This window comes from Schistocerca nitens, chromosome 1 (genome assembly GCF_023898315.1).
Source record: "Schistocerca nitens isolate TAMUIC-IGC-003100 chromosome 1, iqSchNite1.1, whole genome shotgun sequence".
NCBI lineage: Eukaryota > Metazoa > Arthropoda > Insecta > Orthoptera > Acrididae > Schistocerca > Schistocerca nitens.
The window spans coordinates 623,188,560-623,216,442 of record NC_064614.1 but is presented as its reverse complement, the minus strand read 5'-3'; the positions used below and the strand labels follow the sequence as shown (position 1 = coordinate 623,216,442).

The window sequence follows — 27,883 nt, the reverse complement described above, 5'->3', positions numbered from 1 at the left end:
ACCGATCCCTGTGGCACTCCAGCACGAATACGCCTTTTGGTGGAGGTGGCAGTTTCTACCTTGACAGAGAAAGTTATGATTGTGAGAGAGCTTTGGATTACCGTAACTATGCTCCTGGGAACCCCTATGTGTATAACCTGTATAGTAGCCCTTTATGCCATACTGAGTCGAAGGCTTTGGCTACATCAAGCAGCACTATACCGCAGTAGCCTCTGTGGTTGAAGCCCTCTGTGGCTGCTTCCACCAGTCTCATGATCTGTTGTGGAGCGGAGTGCTTCTGTTGGAATCCGAATTGGAAATCCGGCAGAAGTCGCTCGCTGGTGATGTGATCTCGTATGGGTATTAGCAGGAGGCACTCATAGATCTTGCTGAGAGTTGGCAAGAGGCTAATCGGCCTGTAGTGCTGCAGGAATAAAGGATCTTTCCCTGGTTTGTGTATCGTGACCACTTCCGCGTACTTCCAGTAAGCTGAGATCTCGCGGGTACGAGTAATCTCGTTGAAGACGTTCGCGAGGTGTTTGTTAGCCGAGGTTTATGACTAGTTGGTTGGTGACTCTGTCGTCTCCTGGAGCATTTTTTGTCGGGAGGGACCTAATTACTTTTGCCACGTCTTCGGGGGCGAAAAGTGGGAGTTCGTCCTCTGGGTCCTCCTCAGCATTGAGGAAGACAGCCAGTTGACGACAGACTACCTCTTCATTTTCATCTTCCTGGGGTTCTGCCGGTTGAAACTGCTTCTCGAAGGAGTCCCCGAGGCCTTTTCAGCATGGTTGTAGGCCAGACACCGCTCGCCGTTCAGTGGCGGCATCCTAGCGCGTCTTTTGGTGAATTGAGGCTGGGAGTGAATGCGGTAGGCTTTATATACCTTCACTGATTCAGTGTCAGCCAGTAGGAACTCAGTATTCTGGAACACCTGCTCAGCATTACCCAACAGGAGCGCTGTATTCAGGTATACCTCGGTCAACAGGTTTGGACAGGTTGGTCGGAATTCCTCCAAGTAGCGGTATGTGTCAGGAAGGAACCACTTCAAGGCGCTGGGGCTGAGGTGCTTGAAAGACTTCTGTAATGCAATGCTTGCTGAGAATGTCTCGATTGCACCAGTATCTTCTGTGTCCTCAACACCTTTAAATATGAACTGTCTACGCTCATCATCATAAAAACCATGGTTTAAAGCAATACCTCATTAAAAAGAGTAGTAGCATCTTACTTGAGTATGGAACAGATATTATGATTTATTGTTATTGATCTTTTCAGCTATACATCTAACACAATACATCTTAATTGATGGTGGTCCATCAATTTGGCATCGCACGTTCAAGTCATAGTGCTTAAAGCAGGGCTCATACTTTGAACTTAATTCATCCTTTTTAAATACGTCAGGTAGCAAATAGAAACTGTGCGATACATCACATAATAATGACACAAGTAGTGTAGGGAACAGGTAGTACTAAAGAGCGTTCACGTGGTGACGACTCTTAAACCGTTTCATATAAATATCTGAAAGCTCATTACTCACATTTATTTATTTCATCCCCTCAAACACGTTGTAAGCAGTAGCACTCTCTTTTCCTAGTGAATCCCTAGTCATCAACGCTAATTGTAATACACTGAGGAATTAAGCTCTTATAGAACATTTTTTCTAATGTGTGGGCGTAGCTGTGTTCTTGAATAAAGCAAAGTTGTGCGGCCACTACTCACCTTCAATAGCTTTGAAATAGCGGTAACTAAAGCATGAACCTCAGCATTCGCGACCATACTTTGCACGATACACTCAGTACCACTTCTCAAATTCACTATTAGAATTACGGCATTAGCCTATTCACGGACACTCTGCACACACTGGAAGTTGAATAATAGAATGACGATGGATTTATAGTAGTTATTCAGTCACATTAAGCTGGTGCGCTTAAGGGACAAACAAGTCTCAATGCTTCGAATAAAGCATTCAAGCCTATAGGAGGCTGCTGTATAACATAGTATTACTTTTGAAAATTCTGCTCCCACACACTTGTTATAGGATCAAAACAGGTATGTATCATTAAGACACTGTTTCTCGTACATGTACCAAACAAAAATCTTTGTATGATGGTCCAACAGGCTCTTTTTTTTTCGTAACAAACTCAATTTTGCTTGCTGCAACATATCTGTTTTGCAATGATCCTCCTCCTCCAAAGCGATAAACAGCTACAGTGCTTAGCAATAGGAACTTACAGTGTGCTTAGAATTGATACAGAACAGTTTTGCCATATGCGAACGTTTCTCTGCCCATTTGTTTGGCCCTGAAAATTAATTCCTAAGGACGTGCTCTAGTATATTGTACACGAAATGATTTCTTAGTCGGAGAACTCTGTATGATCTGGGTGGTAGGTCCACAATAGTTATGCTTGTGAACATGGAATGCACTAACACAAACCCCGACTTCGCAGTTTGAACATAATAAGACGGCACTGTGTGTTGGCTGGATTTACAAGTATTAAAAACACGAAAAGTTTTGTGGAAGTGACGAAATCGAGGAAATAAAAAAAAAGGTGCTAAGAGTTTTTAATTGTGATTACAGCCTTCATTCCTTGCGGCCCCAGATCTATGATATTTCCGAACCGGGGTAAAAACTTGATAGTGCCCCCCATCCCACACCCCCACCCCCGAGCGTTTGAGATACGTCAAAAGTGTAAAAAAAAAATCAGTTTTTCAAAACTATGTTCATTTTGTAGCGCACATCTTTCTGAAGAATTTTATACATAAAACCCGTATGTTCGAGGAAATGTGCGCTATGTTAGATGGTCACAAGTGTGCCAAGGTGCCGGCCGGGGTGGCCGAGCAGTTGTAGGCCCTTCAGTCCGGAACCGCGCGACTGCTACGGTCGCAGGTTCGAATCCTGCCTCGGGCATGGATTTGTGTGTTGTCCTTAGGTTAGTTAGGTTTAAGTAGTTATAAGTTCTAGAGAACTGATAACCTCAGATGTTAAGTTCCATAGTGCTCAGAGCCATTTGAACCATTAAAAAATAAAAAATAAATAAAAAATATATGTATATGCCAAAGTGCAGTGCACGCCTTTTCACACAGCATTCTTCTGTCCCACATCTATGTATTTCGCTCTGTGGAATTCAAACGTGTGTAGATTGTAAGCATATTTTTTTCTTTATTCTTGCAACAGCTTTACAAGGCGTGCTTTACTTCCTGCGAAAAAATCTGTTACCTCATCAAAATTCGTCAAACATTTTGCCACACGAAAAATCAAAATAATCTAATTCCGAAAAAGCTATTAATACGAATAGTACTCAAGACTGGTGTGGTTCCTGGATTTGATTACATCTATTTTGTCACTGTATGTTAGATGAAACGAAATAGGCCTTTCTAATATTGCAGCTGTTGTAACACAAGCCAAATAAGCAAGACTGTTTTGGCACAGTCATTTTTATCTACCTTATTTACATAATTAATACTACAGAATATAATTCACAAAGTTCCAATATCAAATGCCTATTAGGCCTATTACAAGCAAACAGTTTTATGTTAGGAACTAGTTTCACATTTCATTCATATGCTCCAGTTTCTCAAGCGTGACATCCAAAAGCAGTAGTAATAGTAGTAGTAGTAGTAGTAGTAGTAGTACGATATATTTATATAAATTTGGAATCGCCATATTCTTCCATACAAGTTGTGTGATGTCCCTTCCTTGTTCTAACAGTCGACCTTGTCATCGCTGATTTTGTAACTATTCCTGACATTGTCAAAACTTATACTCTGGTTAACTTCATTAACGCTGCCAGAATCAGCGGTTTAGTTATCCCACATTTATTCTCCGGTTAGGCGCTGTTACGTGTTCGTACTTTGCGTTTTGCACGCTATTCAGAGAATAGAACTTAACGCGGCTGCTAACTGGGCCCTTCGTAGTGTAAAGATGTGGCAAAAATTTCTTGTCAAAATTTGATTTATTTGGATACACCGAGTAGATATTAGATAATCTTTCTTACCTGTTGTCCCTGCTTGCTGTTTATTTCCACTCTGGTATTGTAAATGTATGGATTTCGCTAATAATTTTAACAATGCTTGTATTCGCGCTCTGAATCAACCACACAAACAAACATGCGATTGGCATTCACCCGTTTGGGTTTATTCACCTCAACTTATATAGCCCCCATCCCCATAATCCCCCCCCCCCCCTCCCCGATGTGATGGGGATTTTCCTGGCAGAGGTGTCACGTACAGTATGCACACGTTCAAAAATAATCATACGATTGGTTCGGAAATCAACTTGAAATGTGTTAAAAAATGTTCAAACACCAACAGGGGTGCGTTTCAAAATAGTATGAATAATCAGACTGGCGTGCGATAAATGCAAGGTGCTTTGTGAAACAAGTCCCCCCTCCAAGAATATGAATTGGCGCCCCCTGAAATTGCCGTCCGGATCACATACTCCCGTTTGCTCCCATCTAAACGTGGCCCTGATTCCTTGACAAATATGTCATGGCGGGAGGTTTTTTGCTACCGGGCAGTGCGAAACGACATCCGGCTGGTGTGTGTGTGTGTGTGTGGACGTACCAAAATTTTTTTTCGGGCGCTATACACCTACTATATATGACAATCAGAAATGTTACGCTGAAGTTACTATGATTTATATTACGACATGTGAAAAGAAAACAAATGTGTCCGACCTTGAAGGATGTATGGATTTGATATGGAACACTGTGAATTTCAACATTTCGACAGTCGTAAGGTTTTGAGAGATTTTACGTGGAAAAATTATGTGCAGTCATAAGGAGGTTATAGACATTGATATTTCAAAGCTTGAAATTGATGCTCCCAAAGCCACAGCCATCAGGAGGAGGTATTTCTGGTACTTCGCTCATTGTTGAATGTCACCTGATTGGAGCTACAATCGTAATATTTAATTGCAAGTACACTGATAAATATGTGGCTGGTTTCCTAGGACGATTCTGCCAGGTAGATGAGTGATCAGTGCGACGGAATGTCATACCTAATGGCCCGAGTTCGATGACCAGCTGGGTCGGAGATTTTCTCCTCTCAGAGACTGGGTGTTGTGTTGTCCTTATTATCATCATTTCATCCCCATCGACATGCAAGTCAATGAAGTGGTGTCAACTCGAAAGACTTGCACCTGGCGAACGGTCTACCCGACAGGAGGCCCTAGCCACACGGCATTTCAATTTCCAACAGCAATAATGAAGTAACTGTAGCAGCTATTACATGAGAGTGGTATCTGATGAACCAGCAATTTAGGGGTACCACCTTTGATTACTAATCATGACATCAATGGTCCCAGGTTCGAAACCCCCACCACTTAAATTTTGATTAGTAATCAGTCAAAGACTTCTGGAGTAAGAAGTCTCTCTCATTCTGCCAAGGCCTCGTCAAAGAGGGCGGAGGAGGGGACAGAGATTCAGGACACTATCTTGTCCTTGCGATGGCAAACTACCCCTACAGTCAGAGGAATCAGCATTAATCAATGGCATGAGAATCCAGAAGGCATTGTAAACTGCTGCATTAATAACACATGACGTGTATTCACAGGACATGTGGCCTGTAAAAAAGAAAGTATCATGATGATCTTTCCACTGACGAGAGATTCTAGAATAGTCCCCCATTTGGATCTTCGGGATGGGACTGCTGGGAGGTGACCACGAGAAAAAGATTGAATAATCAACCAAAGGATAATGCTCTACGAGTTGGGGCATGGAATGTCAGAACCTTGAACGTGGTAGGGAAGCTAGAAAATCTGAAAAGGCAAAGGCAAAGGCTCCATCTAGATACAGTAGGGGTCAGTGAGGTGAAATGGAAAGAAGACAAGGATTTTTGGTAAGATGAGTATAGGGTAATATCAGCAGCATCAGAAAAGGCATTATGGGAGCACCGATAGTCAAGAAGAGATATATTACTGCCAGAATCAATCAGAGCACACACCGGCTCATTGTTCAAACTTACGCAAGCGAACGGTAATCTAGCGTTCGACACCGCCCGGAATCTATTGCAGGCCCTAGGCATGGGACCGCGGCGACCTCGCCTGCATGCCAGCTGGCGTCATATACACTCCTGGAAATTGAAATAAGAACACCGTGAATTCATTGTCCCAGGAAGGGGAAACTTTATTGACACATTCCTGGGGTCAGATACATCACATGATCACACTGACAGAACCACAGGCACATAGACACAGGCAACAGAGCGTGCACAATGTCGGCACTAGTACAGTGTATATCCACCTTTCGCAGCAATGCAGGCTGCTATTCTCCCATGGAGACGATCGTAGAGATGCTGGATGTAGTCCTGTGGAACGGCTTGCCATGCCATTTCCACCTGGCGCCTCAGTTGGACCAGCGTTCGTGCTGGACGTGCAGACCGCGTGAGACGACGCTTCATCCAGTCCCAAACATGCTCAATGGGGGACAGATCCGAAGATCTTGCTGGCCAGGGTAGTTGACTTACACCTTCTAGAGCACGTTGGGTGGCACGGGATACATGCGGACGTGCATTGTCCTGTTGGAACAGCAAGTTCCCTTGCCAGTCTAGGAATGGTAGAACGATGGGTTCGATGACGGTTTGGATGTACCGTGCACTATTCAGTGTCCCCTCGACGATCACCAGTGGTGTACGGCCAGTGTAGGAGATCGCTCCCCACACCATGATGCCGGGTGTTGGCCCTGTGTGCCTCGGTCGTATGCAGTCCTGATTGTGGCGCTCACCTGCACGGCGCCAAACACGCATATGACCATCATTGGCACCAAGGCAGAAGCGACTCTCATCGCTGAAGACGACACGTCTCCATTCGTCTCTCCATTCACGCCTGTCGCGACACCACTGGAGGCGGGCTGCACGATGTTGGGGCGTGAGCGGAAGACGGCCTAACGGTGTGCGGGACCGTAGCCCATCTTCATGGAGACGGTTGCGAATGGTCCTCGCCGATACCCCAGGAGCAACAGTGTCCCTAATTTGCTGGGAAGTGGCGGTGCGGTCCCCTACGGCACTGCGTAGGATCCTACGGTCTTGGCGTGCATCTGTGCGTCGCTGCGGTCCGGTCCCAGGTCGACGGGCACGTGCACCTTCCGCCGACCACTGGCGACAACATCGATGTACTGTGGAGACCTCACGCCCCACGTGTTGAGCAATTCGGCGGTACGTCCACCCGGCCTCCCGCATGCCCACTATACGCCCTCGCTCAAAGTCCGTCAACTGCACATACGGTTCACGTCCACGCTGTCGCGGCATGCTACCAGTGTTAAAGACTGCGATGGAGCTCCGTATGCCACGGCAAACTGGCTGACACTGACGGCGGCGGTGCACAAATGCTGCGCAGCTAGCGCCATTCGACGGCCAACACCGCGGTTTCTGGTGTGTCCGCTGTGCCGTGCGTGTGATCATTGCTTGTACAGCCCTCTCGCAGTGTCCGGAGCAAGTATGGTGGGTCTGACACACCGGTGTCAATGTGTTCTTTTTTCCATTTCCAGGAGTGTATTTGACATTGCTCCCCCCTTGACCTTGCACTCACGTGCGAAATGTCCCGGTTGGTTACAACGGTAGCACACGACCTTAGCAGGAATGCTATTTGCAGGCTGGTAATTCCTTCCCTTTTCCTTATACCCACTGCTACCGGCAATTCCTTCGCACTCCCGCATGTCATCTGCTCGCGAAACCCACTCAATTTCAAAACAGTCATGTAATGTTAATTTCCAGTCCCTAAACATCATTGCAGCACCATGCATCATTGTGCTAAATATTTGCACTTTGGAAGGTAGGAGACGAGGTACTGGCAGAAGTAAAGCTGTGGGTACCGGGCGTGAGTCGTGCTTCGGTAGCTCAGTTGGTAGAGCACTTGCCCGCGAAAGGCAAAGGTCCCGAGTTCGAGTCTTGGTCGGGCACACAGTTTTAATCTGCCAGGAAGTTTCATATCGGCGCACACTCCGCTGCAGAGTGAAAATCTCATTCTGATTTGCACTTTAGTTTGCCCACCAGTCTCATCTCAAAGAACACGTTTGGTTTTACTGCCTTCTTTTTCAGTAGTAGTCTTGTTTATGGTTCTCCCTAGATGACATGTACAGTCGATTACTAATGTAGAAAGTTAAGACTCTCGTCATTGAGACTAAGAAAGTGTATTTAGGTAGAATGGTAACTAAAGTATATCTTAACAAAATAACCATTTAAAAATTTCTTATCACCTAGTATTTGTTTTATTAGTACATACGTTGCACACTTGGGAATGATTTAAGAACTTCAATGAAAAGTTGCCTTTTTCCAAGTAGGATTCAACAATTCTGAGTTACTGGTTGTTGCTCTACTTTGTCCAGGTGTGAAGCAGTATCTTTGCCTTTGCCGCTGTTTTCTGTGTAATGCAGTAGTCTTGGATATGGCCGGCAGGTGGCAGCAACAGCAACCGCAGCGGGAGAGTGCCCGCCAGGTGGAGGCAACTTCAGCCGCGGCTGTGAAGAGACGTGTGAATGTGCACCAGGCTCCAGCACGCCCTCATGCCGGCCACGCTGTGCAGGGCCCATGTTCCGCAGGGGCCGTGCACGCCTTGCAGCCGACCCCCTGTGCGATGAGAAGCCTGTGGACGACTGCTGCGCCGTACTTGTCTGCCAGGATTCAGGTCAGTCAGTCCTTCAGTATGGGCCACACCAAGAGGAGCGCTGCAGCAGTCTGAGCAGGGTGCTGTGATAAGCTCGATAAAAAAGCAAGAAAAATTTGTTGTTTCAGAAACAACTCATCTCGTTTCTCAGCATATGCTCCTTTGAAGGACGTACACTTGGTCTAACAATCCTCCAGCTTTTTCATCCCACAGGAAAAATAGATTTTAAAGAATTTGCAAAATACTCGTTAATTGCAAATATTACTTCCTCATATGATGAAAATTTCTTCTCAGCAGGCCAAAGTTTCAAGTTAGGAAACAGGAAGAAGTCAGTTTGGAGCTAAGTCTAGTGAATAGGGAAGATGAGGGACAAATACGAAGCTCAATTCATGGACTTTCCATTGTCATCGCTGATGTATGGGATGGCATTATCCTGGTGAAAGAGCACTCCCCCTCCCCCCAGCCTTCGATCTTTTCACTGCCAACATAAGTTTCAAACAATTCAGCAATAGCATCCCATTAGGGATCTGCCTTTTTCCAAGTAATCTATGGTGATTATTCATTGGGAAACCCAAAAAATTACAGTTATCTCTACATACATCACAAGCTGCGCCTGAAAAAAGTGTGCAACCTTTTAGAATGAGTTGCTTGCACAAAGGCAAGTAAGAAGTGTTGTCTAAACATACATCCAGAAATGGCTGATTGATCAGTAATATGAAAAGACTTTTACCCAAAAAGAACAGAAATATCCTTTGTGCTAATTTTATTCCAGGCTGAATGAGTATTGTAATGGTATGGTTAAATTTTCCGTCAGATGAAACATTGGCCAAAGAGATGGTGCCATTGAAATGTTATGACAACCGTGCCTACTAGCACCACTCAGTACACTTGGTTACAAATATGTTCAATTTATTGTGTGCTCTCAATGTGTATCTCCTAAATCTAATGGATTTCTATCAGTAGTGACATTTAAAGTCCTTAATGCTTTCATATGTGTGTGACAATGATGAGATACATCATGAACTGCCTATGAACTATTCACAATCAGCATGACATTTATGGAATGTATGATATGTTCTTGATAAGCCAAAGGATATAGTTGAAGGAAATTTTGAACATTTGCTGCGATTCATCATTGCAGCTGAAAATATTCACAGCTCAGTTTCCTATGTACAATGTAAAATCTGTAGCACTGTTTTTGTGGCACATATGTACAGTTAGTCAGAAAAATAGAAACAAAAGAAAACCGTATATGTAATGTGCTGAGCAGAAGGAAAATCCATTTCAGGCCCTGGGTCCAGAGAGGCACAGGATAAAGAAAATGATTGAGTTAACAATTTAGTGGTAGGCTACATCGTGAGAAAGAAATTTTAGAATAATCTGAAACCTACACTACAAGTATTGTTCATAGTCATTTTCAAGTATTTCAACATTCTACAGTATAGCCTAACAATTCACTTAAATACATAAATGTTCAGTACAAAACTACAAAAACAGCTTTTTAATCATCTTATGTTGACTATGGAAAACATTTATATTTCTAATTTCCTTCAATACTTTATTCTAAAAGCCTGTTCTCTAACTGTGCAGCTGTGGAGCCCCTAGAGATCTGTCAGTATGAGAACATAACTCTACAACGTGGAGAGGTCTACAAAAATGGCTGTGAGGAAGTCTGTACATGTGGTGAAGCAGGAAAACTCAACTGTAAACCTAGGTAAGTAGCCACACGTCAGTTTTCATTCACATTTTCTGAACTCAACCAATGTCTTTATGAGGGTGTTGAAAGGACCTGTACTTAACTGACAGTTTTCAATAGAACAAGGAAAGTTCTGGCAAAATGTAAATAATTTAGAAATAGTAGAGACCAATCATCAAATAGCAGAAGTGTAAAGTCAGCCACATATGGCTCAACACACAATGTGAGGATTGCAGTTTGGCAGTTGGATTAGGCTAAGATGGGGACTGTCAGGTGAGGGAGAGAGATGCAGGAAGCAGGAAGAGGAGTTGGAGACATGTAGCTAGCAGCTCACAGGGAGGCAGCAGATGTGATGGCTAGGAATGTGATACACAGGTACTAGAACTGGTGAGGTAGGGCACACAATGAAGATTATGTGAAGGTTTAGATTGAGATGAGGTGACAGGACAGAAGAAGAGAAAGCTATTGGGTAGAGGATGTGTGGACAGTGATTTATCTGAGACTGGGACCAGAGGGATTTTGGGAGCGAAGGGTGTGTTGCATAGAAAACTCCCATCTATGTAGTTCAGAAAGCTGGGACTGGAGGGGAGGATCCGGATGACATGAGTTATGAAGCAGCCATTGAGCTTGAGCGTGTTGTGTTCGGCCATTCATTCTGGTCAACACCTGACTGGTTGCCACGCTGACATAAAAAGCTGTGCAATGATTGCAGCAGTGTAGGTATATGACAAGGCTGCTTTCACGAAATTCTCAATCTCTGATGGGATAGGATAAGCCTCTGACAGGACTGGAGTAGGAAGTACTGGGTGGGTGAATTAGACCAGTCTCGCACATGGGTCTTCCCCTGTGGCAAGGGGTTGGGAGTGGGAATGGCATAAGGATTGACCTGAATGTTGTGGGGGTTGGATGGGCAATGGAACACCACTGTAGTAGGGGTGGTAAAGAACTTGGGTAGGATGTCTCTTATTTCCAGACGTGAAGATAGATAATAAATTGCCTGGCAAAGGATGTAATTCATTTGGTGCAGTCCTTGCTTATACTGGTGCTAAGAGGGGCACTCCTTTGTAGCTAGTTCTTGGGGGTGGGGGGAGGATTAAGGTGTGCAAGGATATGGCATGGGAAATCTGTCTGTGGACAAGTTTGGGAGGTAATGCAGGGTGGCCAACAACAGGAGAAACCAGCAATATTGAGAATCATCAGGGAATTTCAGGCAATCGGGAAATATCATGGAAAAATCGTGGAATTTCATAAAGTATTAGGTAATTTTCTTGTGCCTACCAAATATATTTTCATGCCATCTATGGACTGTAGCTGGAAGCATATTGCTCATTACTGTTTGGGATAATATCATAATTATTGAGCCCATATTCATGCATGTTTTCCACATAAACTGTGGAACCTTTGAGTCATGGAACATACTACACTCATGCTCATAAATCAAGGATAATTGCAGAATGTTATGCCACACAACAAGGCACTACACAAAACTGTCATTAATAGCATAGGCACATAGGGAACACACACATGAGACAGATCTGTAAGTCCACGGTATTGAAGATAAGTTGAGAAAACCATCCTGAAACACATGTGCTACAAAACACCTCTGTTTCCTGCGCATGTACCCTGACAACAACATGGGATATGATCACCACGCACACGTACACAGGCCGCCGCCAATGGGTTGGCATACTCTGGATCAGGTAATCGAGCAGCTGCTGCGGTATAGCCTCCCTTTCTTGCACCAATGCCTGTCTGAGCTCCTGAAGTGTCCTAGGGGTTTGAAGACATGCAGTGATACGTCGACCAAGAGTGTCCCAGACATGCTTGAGGGGGGTTTAGGTCTGGAGAACAGGCAGGCCACTCCATTCGCCTGATATCTACTGTTTCAAGGTACTCCTCCATCATGGCAGCTTGGTGGGGCCATGCGTTATCATCCATCAGGAGGAAGGTGGGACCCACTGCACCACTGAAAAGGCGCAAAATGACATCCCGATACACCTGACCTGTTACAATTCCTCTGTCAAAGACATGCAGGGGTGTACGTGCACCAGTCGTAATCCCACCCCACACCATCAAACCACGACTTCCATACAGGTCCCTTTCAAGGACATTAAGGGGTTGGTAACTGGTTCCTGATTCACGCCAGATGAAAACCTGGCGAGAATCACTGTTCAGACTACTCCTGGACTCGTCTGTGGACATAACCTGGGACCACTGTTCCAATGACATGTACTGTGTTCTTGACACCAGGATTTACAGGCTCTCCTGTGACCAGGGGTCAGTGGAATGCACCTTGCAGGTCTCCAGGCGAATAAACCATGTCTGTTTAGTCATCTGTCATCTGTAGACTGTGTGTCTGGAGACCACTGTTCCAGTGTCTGCGATAAGGTCCCGAGCAAGGCTACCTGCAGTACTTTGTGGCCATCTGCGGGTACTGATGGTGAGATATTGGTCTTCTTGTGATGTTGTACACTGTGGACATCCCATACTGTAGCGCCTGGACATGTTTCCTGTCTGCTGGAATCATTGCCATAATCTTGAGATCACACTTTGTGGCACACGGAGGGTCCGTGCTATGACCTACTGTGTTTGACCAGTCTCCAGTTGCCACAGTCATCATTAGCACATCTGAAAACGTCTGTACACTTACTCGCTGCACCGTACTCTGACATGCACCGACACACCTCTGTGTATGTGAACTGCTGCCAGCACCACCGTGCAACGACCGCAGATCAAATGCACCACATAGTCATACTCTGAGGTGATTTAAACCCACAAACTGCTCACCAGAGCATTGTTTCACCATGTATCAGCATTATATTTAATTTATGAGCATGAGTGTACATACTATAGCAGTCTTCTCCAACTAAAATGGGTACTATACTTTATTTTTTATGTACAAAATATTGGCTTAGCATTTGAAATCTTAGTACACACTGTACATTTACAAACTACTGTGAGGTTTGTTGACTCAACAGACTCACTAGTTTAACTGTTAATCGTTTATGTTTCAGTTCCATACATGGCTACACTCCATACAAATACTTTCAGAAAAGACTTGCAACCTACATCCTCAGTTATTTCCTGGATGTGTTCCAATATCTATCTTCCTCTACTGTTATTACCCTCTGCAGCTTCCTTGAGTACCATGGAAGTTATTCCCTGATGTTTTAACAGATGTCCCGTCGCTCAGCCTCTTCATCTTGTGTTTTCTATATTTTCCTTTCTTTGCTGACTCTGTAGAGACCTCATCATTCTTAATCATATCAGTCCACCTAGTTTTCAGCATTCTTCTGTAGTGCCACACATCAGACACTTTGACTCTCCTCTGTTCTGGTTTTCCCACTGTCCATGAGTCACTACCAGACAATGCTCTGCTCCAAACATACATTATTAGAAATTTCTTCCTCAGATTAAGGCCTATGTTTGATACCAGCAGATTTCTCTTGGACAGAAATGTCCTCTTTGCCTGTGCTCATCTGCTTTTTACGCTCTCCATGCTTCATCCGTCATGGGTTTTTTGCTTCCAAGGTAGTGGAATTCCTTAACTTTGTCTACCTCGCGATCACCAAGTTTGGTGTTAAGTTTCACACTACTCTCATTTCTGCTACTTCTCATTACCATTGTCTTCCTACAGTTTGCTCTCAATCCATATTCTGCACTCATTAGACTGTGAATTCCACTCAACAGATCTTGTAAATCTTCTCCAGTTTCGTTATGAATGAAACACACCTGACACTGGCATAATATTCTACAATATTTAATTACATGTTACGCAAACCAGTTTTGGCTGTTACACTGTCAGCAGGTACAAAGCTAAGTATAAGGTGTGATATGTGATAATTTTGTTGCATCAAAGATTTTAAGCTAGTACATGTACAGAGTATTTCCATTTCCAGAGGTGAATATGTTAATGTAATAAGAATAATAAAACAAATGAGGTTATTCAGTGTAAATGCAATGTAAGATTATTTAACTAAAATAAAATGTGACACATTAACTAATGAATTATAGACAAATTACAACAGTTGTACATAGAACAACATAATTGAACAATAAGCTGAACAAAATAATCTTGTCTTTAATAGAACATAAATTACAAACAGATAAGATACAATAATGATATTAAGCAGGTCAGTGATGCAGCTGTGATCATACAGAGTAAATTTATTTATTTGTTTTAACACAACTAGAGAATTTATAATAACTGAAATAAAGGAAATGGATCATGTGAGTCAGAGGGGTAATTTATAACATGGCCTGTATGGACTTGAGAGCAGTATTTGCAGTTAAAAATGGTGAGTAAGAGAACTTTCAGTACTGGACTTGGGTTGATGGAAATGTATTTATTAATTTCCTCAATTTCAGGACAGTTCATCTTCCTTCCTTTCTGGCTGTGATGTAATACTTCATGTTTCACCTTGTGACTATGGCCTTCTTTAAGCATGCGATCTCCAAAAGTAGAGTCTCCTTTTCTAAGTTTCCAACTTCTGTGGTGTTCCTTCAGGCAGATAGATATTGCCCTTCCAGACTGACCTATATTGAATTTGCCACAGTTGAAACTAATTTTATACACTCTGCTCTTCTCCAAAGCTGAAGTGCTGTCTTTCCCATTGAGCAAAAGGCATCCAACAGTTTGTGCACATAAAATGATGTTTTTACATTCCTGGATTTAAGCTTTCGGGTTACATCCAGTGAGACTTTTCCTATCTATGGAATTGAGCACCACTTATTACATTCTTGAGGTGGTGGGTTAAGGGCAGGGTAAAGAAGAGAGAACACCTGTTGTTTATGCTTTTTGTGCATTATGGAGCCCACTAAAGTAGGAGGATAGCCATTGTTTGATGGCATTTAATTCCATTTGGAAGTTGGCTTTACGCATGGGGATGGATATTAGGTGATGTATCATAGAATGAAAAGCAGCATGTTTATGGGTCACTGGGTGTTGAGAATTGACTGGTATTATTATATCTGTGGTGTTAGGTTTCCTATAGATCTTGAAAGTATGAATATGGTCACTGATGTCTATGGTTAGATCTAAGTAGTTTAGGCAGTTACCCCCAAACTCCAGTGTGAATTTTATACTGTTATGTTAAGAATTTACACTGAAGCACTAAAGAAACTGGTATAGGCATGTGTATTCAAAGACAGATATGTAAACATGCAGAATACAGCACTGTGGTCAGTAACGCCTATGTAAGACAAGTGTCTGACGCAGTTGTTAGATTGGTTACTGCTGCTACAATGGCAGATTATCAAGATTTAAGTGGGTTTGAACGTGGTGTTATAACAGCACATGAGCAATGGAACACACCATCTCTCAGGTGGCAATGAAGTGGCTACTTTTCCCATATGACCATTTCACGAGTGTACTGTGAATATCAGGAATCCGGTAAAACATCAAATCTCCAACACTGCTGCAACCGAAAAAGATCCTGCAAGAACAGGATCAATGGTGGCTGAAGAGAATCATTCAACATGACAGAGGTGCAACCCTTCCACAAAGTGCTGCATATTTCAATGCTGGGCCATCAAGAGTCAGTGTGTGAATCTTTCAACAAGACACAAAATGTTACACTTTGCCATGACCCATCAGCATCAGCATTGGACTGTTGATGAATGGAAACATGTTGCCTGGTCAGACAAGTCTCATTTCAAATTGTGTTGAGCAGATGGATGTGCACGGGCATGGAGACAACCTCCATGAACCCTGCATGTCAGCAGGGGACTGTTGATGCTGGTGGAGGCTCTGTAATGGTGTGAGGATTGTGCAGTTGGAGTGATATTGGACCCCTGGTATGTGTAGATATGACTGTGACAGGTGACATGTACCTAAGCATCCTATCTGACCAACTGCATCCATTCATATAAATTGTGAAATTGTGCATTCAGACAGACTTGGGCAATTCCAACAGGACAATGAGACACCCCACATGTCTAGAATTGCTGCAGAGTGGCTCCAGGAACACTCTCCTGAGTTTAAACACTTCCGCTGGCCACCAAACTTCCAAGACATGAACATTATTGAGCATATCTGGGAAGCCTTGCAACATGCTGTTCAGAAGAGATCTCCACCCCCTCATACTCTTAGAGATTTATGGACAGCCCTGCAGGATTCATGGTGTCAGTTCCCTCTAGCACTACTTCAGACATTAGTCAAGTCTATGCCACATCATGTTTGTGGCACTTCTACTTGCTCACAGGACCCCTACACAATATTAGGCAGGTGTACCAGTTTCTTTGGCTCTTCAATGTAGTTGCACGAGGAATTTTTGAAGTTGTCTGCTAGTGCCTGTCTATAAGCACAGCACATCATCAACATATCTAAACCAGTATCTAACCTTGAAAGTGAATGAAATGTTTTCCAAAAACAGCGTTTCAAAATCGTTCATGAATATTTCAGCTAGAGTGAACTGAAGGGGGATCCCGTAGCTAGACCATCCAACTGTTTGTACATCCTATTTTTGAAACAGTAATAATTTTGTGTTAGACAAGTTCTGTAACTAACCTTATGTCATCTGTGACAACTGGGTTAACTCCTGCTTTATCTAGCAAGTCTGTGAGAATGTTTAGGCACTCCTGAACAGTTATATTTGTGAATAAGTTCCTAACACCCAAAGAAAGCAGGGGGATTTTCATGTCTTTTAACTTGTTCACTATGTCAACTGAATTAAGGATCCCATGTTTAGATTTGAACTGTGTGGTGATGTTGATCAGATCATTTAACACTCTGGCTAATCTATAACGTGGAGCTGAGAATGAAGACACCACAGGATGGCTTGGGATATTCTTGTTATGGAGTTTAGGGAGGCCATAAAATCTGGGAGCTACAGGATTCATGTGGGTGAGGAAGTAGGCATCAGAGTCTGGAATTATACTTTTACACTCTTTGATAATACTTCTAATTTTATCATTATAGGACTGTCTGAGTTCTTTCTGTATCTGTTGGTCTTTGGTGGCATTTAGGAAATCTTCCACCTTGTTAACATAGTCATATTTTTTCATTAAAACAACAGCATTTCCTTTGTCCGATTGGATTGCTATAACATTATTGTTGATCATTTTGTTCTTGAAATTGTTCAGTACTTGTTGTTCCTTAGCTGGTGGGGCTCCAGAAACAAGGTCAGATATATCAGGTTCATGGGATGCGGGACATTCAGTAAAGAAGTTCTCACATAAATGCGCATTCTAGGTCTATTTTTATTATTTCCTGTTGTGTTTTGGAGACTTTTTGTGGTGCAGCATATTTGAAACCCTTTCCCAGTACACTGCATTCTTCACTGGTCAGTTATAAGTCTGAAAGATTAGTTACACAATCCGCAAATTTTAACTTTTTAATAGGTTTTGAAAATTGTACCTCTGAGTAGTTTATTAATTTTAGGCTTCTGTTTTTCATACATGGTATGCATGACATCATTAACTTCTTGTCTCACTTCACTGTCAAATATATCAAGCTGAGCTGGGTTTAAAAGGGTCAAAATTCAGATGTTTGTTAATTTTGAGTGTGTACTCATCTGATCGCGAATGCTGTATCACTATTTCATTTCTTCTTTGATCCACTTTTTTGTGTGATATGTATTACCTTTTTAGGAGTGGAAGTCTTCAATTTTAGTCTTACACATGCATATTTCAGAATGATATTCTTTTGGATACTCTGACTGTTGAACCCAATACATTGACCAGTTTTTTTTTTACTGAGGATAGCAATGTTATCAGTGAATCTTATCACTGACATCCTTTCACTTTGAATTTTAATCCCACTCTTGAACCTTTCTTTTATTTCCGTCATTGCTCCTTCAATGTGTAGATTGAACAGGAGGGTGAAAGACTACATTCCTGTCTTACATCCTTTTTAATCTGTGCACTTCATTCTTAGTCTTTCACTCTTATTGTTCCCTTTTGGTTTTTGTATGTACTGTATATTACCCATCTTTCCCTATAGCTTACCCCTATTCTTCTCAGAGTTTTGAACATTTTGCAACATTTTACATCGATGAACACTTCTTCCAGGTCAACAAATACTATGAACATGCCTTGATTTTTTTCAGTCTTTCTTCCATTATCAACCACAATGTTGGAACTGCCTTTTTGGAGTCTTTGCCTTTCTTAAAGCCAAAACAACTGTCATCTAACAGTGCCTCAGTTTTCTTTCCCATCTTCTGTATATTATTCCTGTCAGCAACTTGAATACATGAGCTCTTCAGCTGACTGTGTGATAATGCCTGCAATTGTGGGATGTGGCAATCTTTGGAATTTTATGGATGATGTCTTTCTGAAGGTCTGATGGTATATCACCAGTCTCATACATTCTATACACCAACATATGTCTTATTTGATTTTGAATCTTCCAGAGTTCCTTTAAATTTTGACTGTAATACTGCATCCCCTATCTCTTCCCCATGTACTCCTGTTTCTTCTTCTATTGCATCGTCAGGCATGTCCTCCCCCTCATGGAGACCCTCTGTGTACTCTTTCTTCCTGTCTGCTCTCTCCTCTGAATTTAACAATTGCGTTCCCATTGCACTCTTAATTTTACTGCTTTTGCTTTTAATTTCACCAAAAGTTGTTTTAACATTTCTCTATGCTGAGTCATTTCTTTTTCAATTTCTTCACATTTTTCATGCAGCCATTTGGCCTTATCTTCCCTGCACTTCCTATTTATTTCATTCCTAACTTGTATTTCTGTATTCTTGAATTTCTCTAAACATTTTTATACCCTCATCTTTAGTTGAACAATTGAAGTATCTTTCTTATCCATGGTTTTATCACAGTTACCTTTCTTGTACAAATGTTTTTCTATCATACTTCTGTGATTACCCTTTTTAGAGATGTCCATTATCCTAGTATCTATAGCCGCAGAAACTTAAAACGTATCTCTTCATTTCCTAGTATATCCACATCCCACTTCTTTGTGCATTGATTTTTCCTGACTAGTCTCTTAACCTTCATCCTACTCTTCACCATTACTAAATCATGCTCTGAGTTTCTATCTGCTCTTGGGTATGCCTTACAATCTAATAACTGTTTTTGTTATCTCTGCCTGACCATGAAATCTTACTGTACGTCCCAGCCTTTTCCAAATATACGTACTCCTCTTGTGATTTTCGAACAGAGTAATCACACCTTGCACTCAGTACAAAGCCCATTAGTCAATACATTCCTCATCTACTCGGCAAGCTCTGCAACAAAGCTTTACAAAATTTACCCAGTGACTCATGTTTCTCCAAGACCTCACTAATTACTGTTGTTATCTTAATTTGTGGCCTTCCTTGGGCTAAAGGCTAGACAAACTGAAACACAGAATAAACAGTATGTAAGGCCCTAGATTGCTCTTCCAACTGAAAAGACAACCACAATATCCCTGCTATCTGTTCATTATTATCTATGGCCAGTCCCTCAATTTTTTTTAACTACAGAACACAGAGTGTTTGGTAATTTCCCAAACATTTTCCATCTTTCACTGCCATCTATCCCCAAGTGATTAACTCATTCCTCTGACTGACTTGGTCTTCACTTGGTCCACTGTTACTTTCCATCCGTGAAGGTTTGCTTGCAGTTGTAACAGTTTCTCTGAACTCACTGATACACAGATTCAATGTGGTCTCAGTATCGACCTTATATAAACCCTTGGTTCTGTTAACAAAATGACACTGGTACCTGAATTCTAAAAACTTGAGTACAAGCTGGGAACTACCACTGTAACAGTTCTGTATTCACAAGTACAATGGCAGGCAAACTATCACACACAGAACAGGCATTGTTTACATCAATAGTAGAAATTCTTATTACTTGATGGCAATCTGCTGCACCATGTGAATGTCAACCCAGTTCAGCCACACTATCATCCACTGGCATTTTACAAATTGCCAATTCCTATTGCATCTGTGGCTTGGTTAAATATAAAATTCCCAATACTCATCTCTACTCTGGAACCTATTCTATTATAAATCTGAAAAGTTAAAGTTTAGCATATAATTTCTTGAAAGAACTTAGCAGAGGCAGATGCTCACTCAGTCTAACACAGCCACAGTCTGTTCAAAGTAAGCTGGTCTAACACCATAGTAGAAACCATTGCGTGGCTGATTGCAAATCTGAATGTACGGCCCAACTGCCATGCTGTTCTCACAATGGCTCCTCCCAATGAACACCACTGTAGAGATAAATCTGTCTGCTATATCCCTGGCTAGTGAACCCTCCCAAGGAATTCATGCCTCTCGATGGGAGACTAAGCTTTGTTGCTTAGAGCTGGTTATCAACTGCACTCTATGCTGTGCTGTCCTCTTCCTGCAATGTGCCAAACCTGAAAACACAACTGAGTGCTCTTGCCAAGAACACCATGCTCACACTGCTTGCCGACCAAAGCCGTACTATTTGTTCCACTCTAAAATCACAATCACCAGAAAGCACTACCCATGCATGCATGCCTCTATATTCACACATCTTCTGCTTGCCCCCTTGCAACAACCACAGAAGATGCCACCTATCGACCAAGAGCAAAGATCACCTACTCGCCACAAACATGATTGATAAATTGCATCTCTCTCTCTCTCTCTCTCTCTCTTTCTCTCTCTCTCTCTCTCTATTTGTTTAGTCGGTTCCGACTCTTCGTGACCCCATGAACCAAGTCACGCCACTTTTTCCTGTCTTACACTTTCTCCCGTAGACCTTCCAGGTTGGAAAACATTGCTTCTGTGATGCCATCAATCCATCTCATCCTCTGACGTCCTCTTCTTCTAGTTCCTTCAATCTTCCCCAGCATTAATGTTTTTTCCAGCGAGGCATGCCTTCGCATTGTGTGTCCAAAGTAGGTCAGCTTTTGTTTTAACATTAGACCTTCCAGGGAGAAAACTGGTTTAATTTGCTCCAGTATTGATCTGTTGGTTCTCTTTGCAGTCCATGGAACTCTAAGAAGTTTCCACCAACACCACAATTCGAAGGAGTCAATTCTTCGCCGTTCAGCCTTTCTAATGGTCCAGGTCTCACATCCATACATCACAACTGGAAAGACCATAGCCCTCACAATACGGATCTTTGTTGCTAGTGTTATATCTCTGGACATTATAACCTTGTCAAGGTTTGACATCACCTGTCTACCGAGCAACAGGCATCTCCGGATTTCATGGCTGCAGTCGCCGTCAGCAGAGATCTGGGAACCGAGATAACTGAATGTGGTCACTACCTCCATGGTTTCTCCTGTTATATCCCATGAATTGATAGGTGTAGTTGCCATAATTTTCGTTTTCTTCACATTCAGCATAAGACCAGCCTTTTCACTTTCGTCTTTCACCTTCAGTAAGAGTGTTCTCAATTCTTCTTCACTTTCTGCCAACAGGATCGTATCATCCGCGTACCTGAGGTTGTTTACATTTATTCCAGCTATTTTAATTCCTGTTTCTGCTTCATCTAGCCTCGCATTCCTCATGACACGTTCTGCATACAGATTGAATAAGTACGGTGACAGTATGCAGCCTTGCCGGACCCCTTTCTGAATCTTTATCCATTTCGTTGTTCCATACATAGTTCTCACCGTGGCTTCTTGGTCAAGGTATAAACTCCGTATCGGATGAATGAGGTGATCTGGTACACCCATGTTTTTCAGTACGTTCCATAATTTGTTGTGATCGACGCAGTCAAAGGCTTTGGCGTAGTCAATAAAGCAGAGGTACACGTCTTTCTGGAATTCTCTCGCTTTTTCCATAATCCACCGAATGTTAGCAATTTGATCTCTAGTTCCTCTTCCTTTCCTAAATCCAGCTTGTTCTTCTGGTAGCTCTCGATCTAGATATTGGCGAAGTCTATTTTGTAAGATTTTCAACATAACTTCGCTAGCATGTGAAATAAGTGCGATTGTTCGGTAATCTGAGTATTCTTTAGAACTTTTCTTCTTTGGAATGGGGATGAATACTGATCTTTTCCAGTCTTCTGGCCACTGCTGCGTGATCCATATTTTTTGACATATTGAGTGCAGCACTTTCACTGCATCCTTTCCAGTGACTTTAAACAATTCTGCTGGTATTTCATCATGTCCACTAGTTTTGTTATCAGCCACACCTCAAATGCCTAATCTCAGGGATACCAGGTAAGCAAACAACAGCTGACAAAATATATGAATGATAAATGACAGAAGTGACATATAAACAAATCACATGAAAGTTATTACACAAGCAACTAGTTTGGAAAACAGCTAATGACAAGTAAAGTGAATTTACTAGAATCAGATGGCCTGCTGTATTACTGAAACAGATACTCCCCCCCCCCCCCCACACACACACATACACACAAAGCAGAATTAAACAATAATTAATAAAATGCAAATTATAAGCCAGAAAGGTAGCTTGAAAATGGTCATGGCAGAAAGCATGGTCTTGTGAACACAAACACAGAACACAGCCATGCCACCCAGTAAAGTCGAGAGTAGGCAACAAAATTCAAATTATGATCTAGGTTCACCACAAATCATGAGCACTTGTCCAGAAAAATCTGCTAAACACAGCCTAGTAGAAAAATATAATGAGTTCTTTCACTCACAACAGGAAATGAGAGGAATGATGGCAAATACCAGCTTGGCTTGAAAGGCACCAGGATGCAGTGGGTCACACTTTGGCAAAGCACAAAAATACTGCCCATTACAGAAGGCCTCACCATATAGTCCACAATACAGGTATCCAATGGTTTCCTGAGCAGCCTCACTTCCTCCAACAGTAGAGTAGCTGGCAGCTAAACTCCAACTGGTGTGATGACATCAATAACACTCCACAAGCCATGCCACAGTCTTCTAGCTATGTTTGGCCCAACAGAGCATTATCATGTCCTTAGTAAATCTGTAATTCTATCTGTCCATGCCACTAAAATCAAGTCACTTCCCTCCTGCCTTTTTTCACTGTCAGTTGCTGCTTAGGCATCATCTCACAAGCTGGTGTTGTTTGATATCCCAGCAACATGTAAAGACACATGCAGAGCAGGCACAACTGATTACTGAGCACTAAGGATGCCTCACACACATGGTACAGTTGTGGAGTAATGAAGACATGGTGTCCTGGCAGTGAGTACAGATCATGAAAATATCATCACTGAACACAAATCATATGAAGGGCTTGGGTTTTGTGAGGCTAGGAAGGTTTGCTCTAGAGGCTCACAGACAGGTGGGCATAGGAGGTTGCCATGCTGATGCCATCTCCTCAAAGGAGAAGTAGTTGTGTGTAGCAATATACTTGGTAAAGTGTTTGGAGAATACAGTAACAATATTATGTGAAGGAAAGTTGCTACTCACCATATAGCGGAGATGCTGAGCTGCAGAAAGGCACAAAAAAGAAAAAAAAGACTTTCACACTTAAAGCTTTTGGCTAATGACCCTCGTCAACAACAACAACAACAACAACAACAACAACAACACACACACACACACACACACACACACACACAACTGCAATCTCAGGCAACTGAAACCACACTGCGAGCAGCAGCACCAGTGCATGATGGGAGTGGCGACTAGGTAGGGTTAAGGAGGAGGCTGAGGCAGGAAGGAATACACTAGTCAGTTTGAAGTCAGAAGGACAATGGGAGGGCTAGTGTTTGATAGTAGTGAGACCTACATAACCTTCAGTCCCTACAGAAATCCTTAGGCCCATCTCAGCATCTCTCCCTGAGTCCATCTCACTCCTCATTCCAATGAAACCCCACACATCCACTTTCTACATGCTTCCCAAATCTACAAAACTATCAACCCTGAAGGCTCCACAATAGCTGGTTATTGTGCTCCCACTGAAACATTTTCCACTCTTGTCAACAAAATGCCTTTAGTTACCCAAAACCTAGCCTCTCACATTAAAGATACTATCCATTTCATACATCGCTAACTCTTGAACGTCCTTACTCCTTTACCACCTGGATCCTTACTCATCACAGTTGATGCTGTCTCTCTATAATACTAACATCCCTCATAACCATGGTCTTGTCTCTATCGAACACTACCTCTCAAAATGTCCTCGAAACTCACTAGCTCATTCCTGAAACACCTTACCAAACTATAACCCCCCACACAACTACTTGTCCTTTGGGGGGGGGGGGGGGGGGGGAAGGTATACAAATAAATCAGTGACACAGCCATAGGCACCAGGATGCCATCCTCCTATGCCAGTCTGATTTTGAGCCATCTAAAAGAAACATTCTTCGGCTCCCAAAAACCCCAAACCCCGCATCTGATTCAGATTCATTGGTGACATCTTCACAATTTAGACTCATGGCCAAGAGACCCTGTCTTCATTCCTCCACAACCTTAACACCATCTCTGTTAGCTGTTTCACCTTGTCCTCTTCAAACCAATGTGCCACCTTCATGGACATTGACCGCCACCCCTCTGATGGTTCCATATACACCTCTGTCCATATTAAACCCACTAATCACCAACTGTACCGGCATTTTGACAGCCATCACCCCCTTCCACACCAAAAAGTCACTCCAGTACAGCCCAGCCACCCATGGTTGGCTTATCTGCAGTGACAAGAATTCCCTGGTCCAATATGCCGAAGGTCTCAAGGGAGCCTTCACAGATAGGCATTACTCCTCTTACCTGGTCCCCAAACAATTTCCCATGCCATATCCTCACTCACACCTAATACTTCAACCATTCCCCGTAATCAGTTACAAAGAAGCGCTCCTCTCATCAGGCCATACCACCATGCACTGGAGTAACTGAATCTCACCCTTCACCAGGCCTCTGACTATCTATCATGAGGCCCAGAAATTAGGGTTATCCTACCTGAGATCTTTTCCACTGCTACTAGAGTGGTATTACATCATCTATTCAACCCACACAAGTCCAGTTCCTGCCTATGCTACTCACACTCCCAACCCCTTGCCACAGGGGACATATTTACGTGGAAAATCCAGGTGGAATACTGGCCTGATTAATCCACACAACACTTCTACTACAGTCCTGCCATAGACGTATCCCATCCCACCAAAGACAGAGCCATCTGTGAAAGCAGTCACATTATATACCTATTCTGCTGCAACCATTGCACAGCTTTTTATGTCAGTGTGGAAACCAACCAGCTGCCCACCAGAATGAATGGCCACTGCCAAACTGTGGCCAAGGACAAAGTTAACCACTTAGTGGCTCAACAAACTGCTGAGCACATCATTTTCAAATTCAATGGCTGCTTCACAATTTCTGTCATCTGCATCCCTCCAGCACCAGCTGCTGAACTACATAGGTGGGAATTATCCAAGTAGCACATCCTTCCCTCCCACAATCTCCTATCCTCAGTCTTTGCTAATCCACTGTCCCTGCACCCTCCACAGCCTCTACCCTCCACAGCCTCTACAGTTCTTCTGCCCCCTCACCTCATCACAGTCCACACATCCACATCATCTTAATGATGAGTGGGTGTGCATGCCACTAGTCAAGTCTACATCAGACTCAGAAGACCATTGATGCAAACAAGGTTGCATCAGTTGCAGCTCTCAAATATAAAATCTATTGCTTAGTTTGTACATTCATCTTGGCCAACTGGAGAAAGCAGCAGTCATCCTCTGCTGAAGCCACTTTACATGATTTAGTACTTCCTAATCATTGTATCACCCTCTTCTATAAATCTATACATTTGTTCCCTCACAAGCATTATTATAATGGAAAAACATGTTGAAGTGTCATAGTACAACAGACTTATTACATGTAGACTGATCATTCTCTCTGAACTCACATTCGGAAGGACGACAGTTCAATCCGGTGTCCAGCCATCCTGATTTAAGTTTTCTGTGATTTCCCTAAAACTGCTCCAGGTGAATGCTGGGATGATTCCTTTGAAAGGGCATGGCTGACTTCCTTCCCCATCCTTCCCTAATCTGATGAGACTGATGACCTCACTGTTTGGTCTCTTCCCCCAAACAACCCCCAACTGATCATTCACTGCTATCTGAACACACCCACATATGATACTGCAGCCTAACTGCCTTTCTTGCAGTGGGGAACAGGGAAAAATGTTTGATTCAATGGTTTGGGTTACTGTCAGTCAGCAAGACAATGCCCTGATATTTGCGATGAGAAAAATACAAACCTTTCCTGAAGAAAAATGTTTGATGCCCATCTGAAATGTTTCCTTTTCGTAATGTCCAAGTCATTATTGGTTGGCAGATTGTTAGTAACAGGTCTCCAGCAGCCACTGGTGTCAACTACAAACTACCAAACTACATGACAGTGGAAAAAGGAGAGAGAGGGTGCAGATACTCTTTTGTCACTTCCTTATCTACATCAAACTGCAGTTTGTAATGCAGTATAATTCTGATCCATTTTCTTTCTCTTCCAGATATGACACAGAAATCATGTATACAAGTAAAATTCGTGCTATTTGATAACTGTGCTGATTTTTATCTTATTTCATGCTGCATTGATGTAAGTTATCCCATGTTTTATGTTGGTAAAGAATTACACATCATTTCTTCTTTTCAGATGTCCATCACCAGTACATAGGGAGTCAGCAGTGACAGACAAATGTGTCATGCTGCCTGATCCAACTGATCCCTGTTGCAAAGTGCTTCGCTGTGATGTCACACTCACAGAAGGTGACTACGAGACCTCATCTGTCAGTGCCCAGGATTCAACTTCTGCAACTCTTCCAATGAACACAACTCCTGTTACAAGTAATGATTCTCTTTCAGTTACTGAGGATGGTTAAAGCAGGGATGCACAGACTGTGGCCCACTGGCTGCATTCAGTCTGCCATGGGTCTGATGGTGGCCTGCCACTCACTGTTCATTTTTGTAATTTTTTCGTCTTTTACTCATATGCTACTGAAATGGAGAGAGCAGGTTGTTTTGAGCACAGTCTAGCTATCACTGGAGGAGAGGGATCCAATTCAGAATAATAAATTATCTCACAACACAATATTTTTGAACTTGCAATCACAGTAGTGGGTTTGCACCCACAGTCCTAACAAGCCTGTGCACCCCTGGCTTAAAGATTGTAATGTTTGTGGACAAAGCATGCTAATTAGGGGTACAAACTTAGCTTCAGTAGACACAGCTTAAATTGATAGTAAAAATCAGTTTCAGCTGAACTGTGACATGCACAGTTACAATATAACACCTGTGTGTGTGTGTGTGTGTGTGTGTGTGTGTGTGTGTGTGTGTGTGTGAGGCAAAGAGAACCAAAATAAAATTGAAGTTTACCATGTCTGTTGTAATCTCATCAAAGTGTTTGGAACTGATTGTTAACTTTTACACTTACTATACTAATAAGCAGAAAATAATTATTTATGTAAAACATTTTTTTTAATATAACACATTTATAAAATGGACTCAGAAATATAAAATCATTTCTCCTTACCCCATATAAATTCCTGGCCCCAAACAGATAGTCCTGAAAATTTGTGCTTTCAAATTTTTATAATAGCTATGATAATACTAATAAAATTTAAAACAAAAAACATGGGGCACATGCAATAGATAATGGTAAGGGCTGTTGGCAGTAACTGTCACTGATAAAAGTCGCACAGCAGTTCCTGTCATTCGCAGTACAGTAAAATTGTTAGTGTCTTAGATACACTACTAATGCATCAGTTATGTATTGCATACACCCCACGTTTTTTGTTTTAAATTTTACAAGTTTTTGT

The 27,883-nt window shown here is 42.5% G+C and overlaps 1 protein-coding gene across 3 annotated transcripts in view; it reads left to right on the top strand.

The window, feature by feature from the left end:
- Window positions 1-27,883, top strand: part of LOC126257579 (putative epidermal cell surface receptor) — a 445,086-nt gene that overhangs the window by 313,630 nt on the left and 103,573 nt on the right. For all 3 annotated transcript variants that reach the window (XM_049955577.1, XM_049955575.1, XM_049955576.1), the window contains exons 4-6: window positions 8,368-8,596; window positions 10,166-10,289; window positions 26,722-26,912. In XM_049955577.1, coding sequence (XP_049811534.1) covers window positions 8,368-8,596; window positions 10,166-10,289; window positions 26,722-26,912 — 544 coding nt within the window. The remainder of the gene's footprint in view (window positions 1-8,367; window positions 8,597-10,165; window positions 10,290-26,721; window positions 26,913-27,883) is intronic.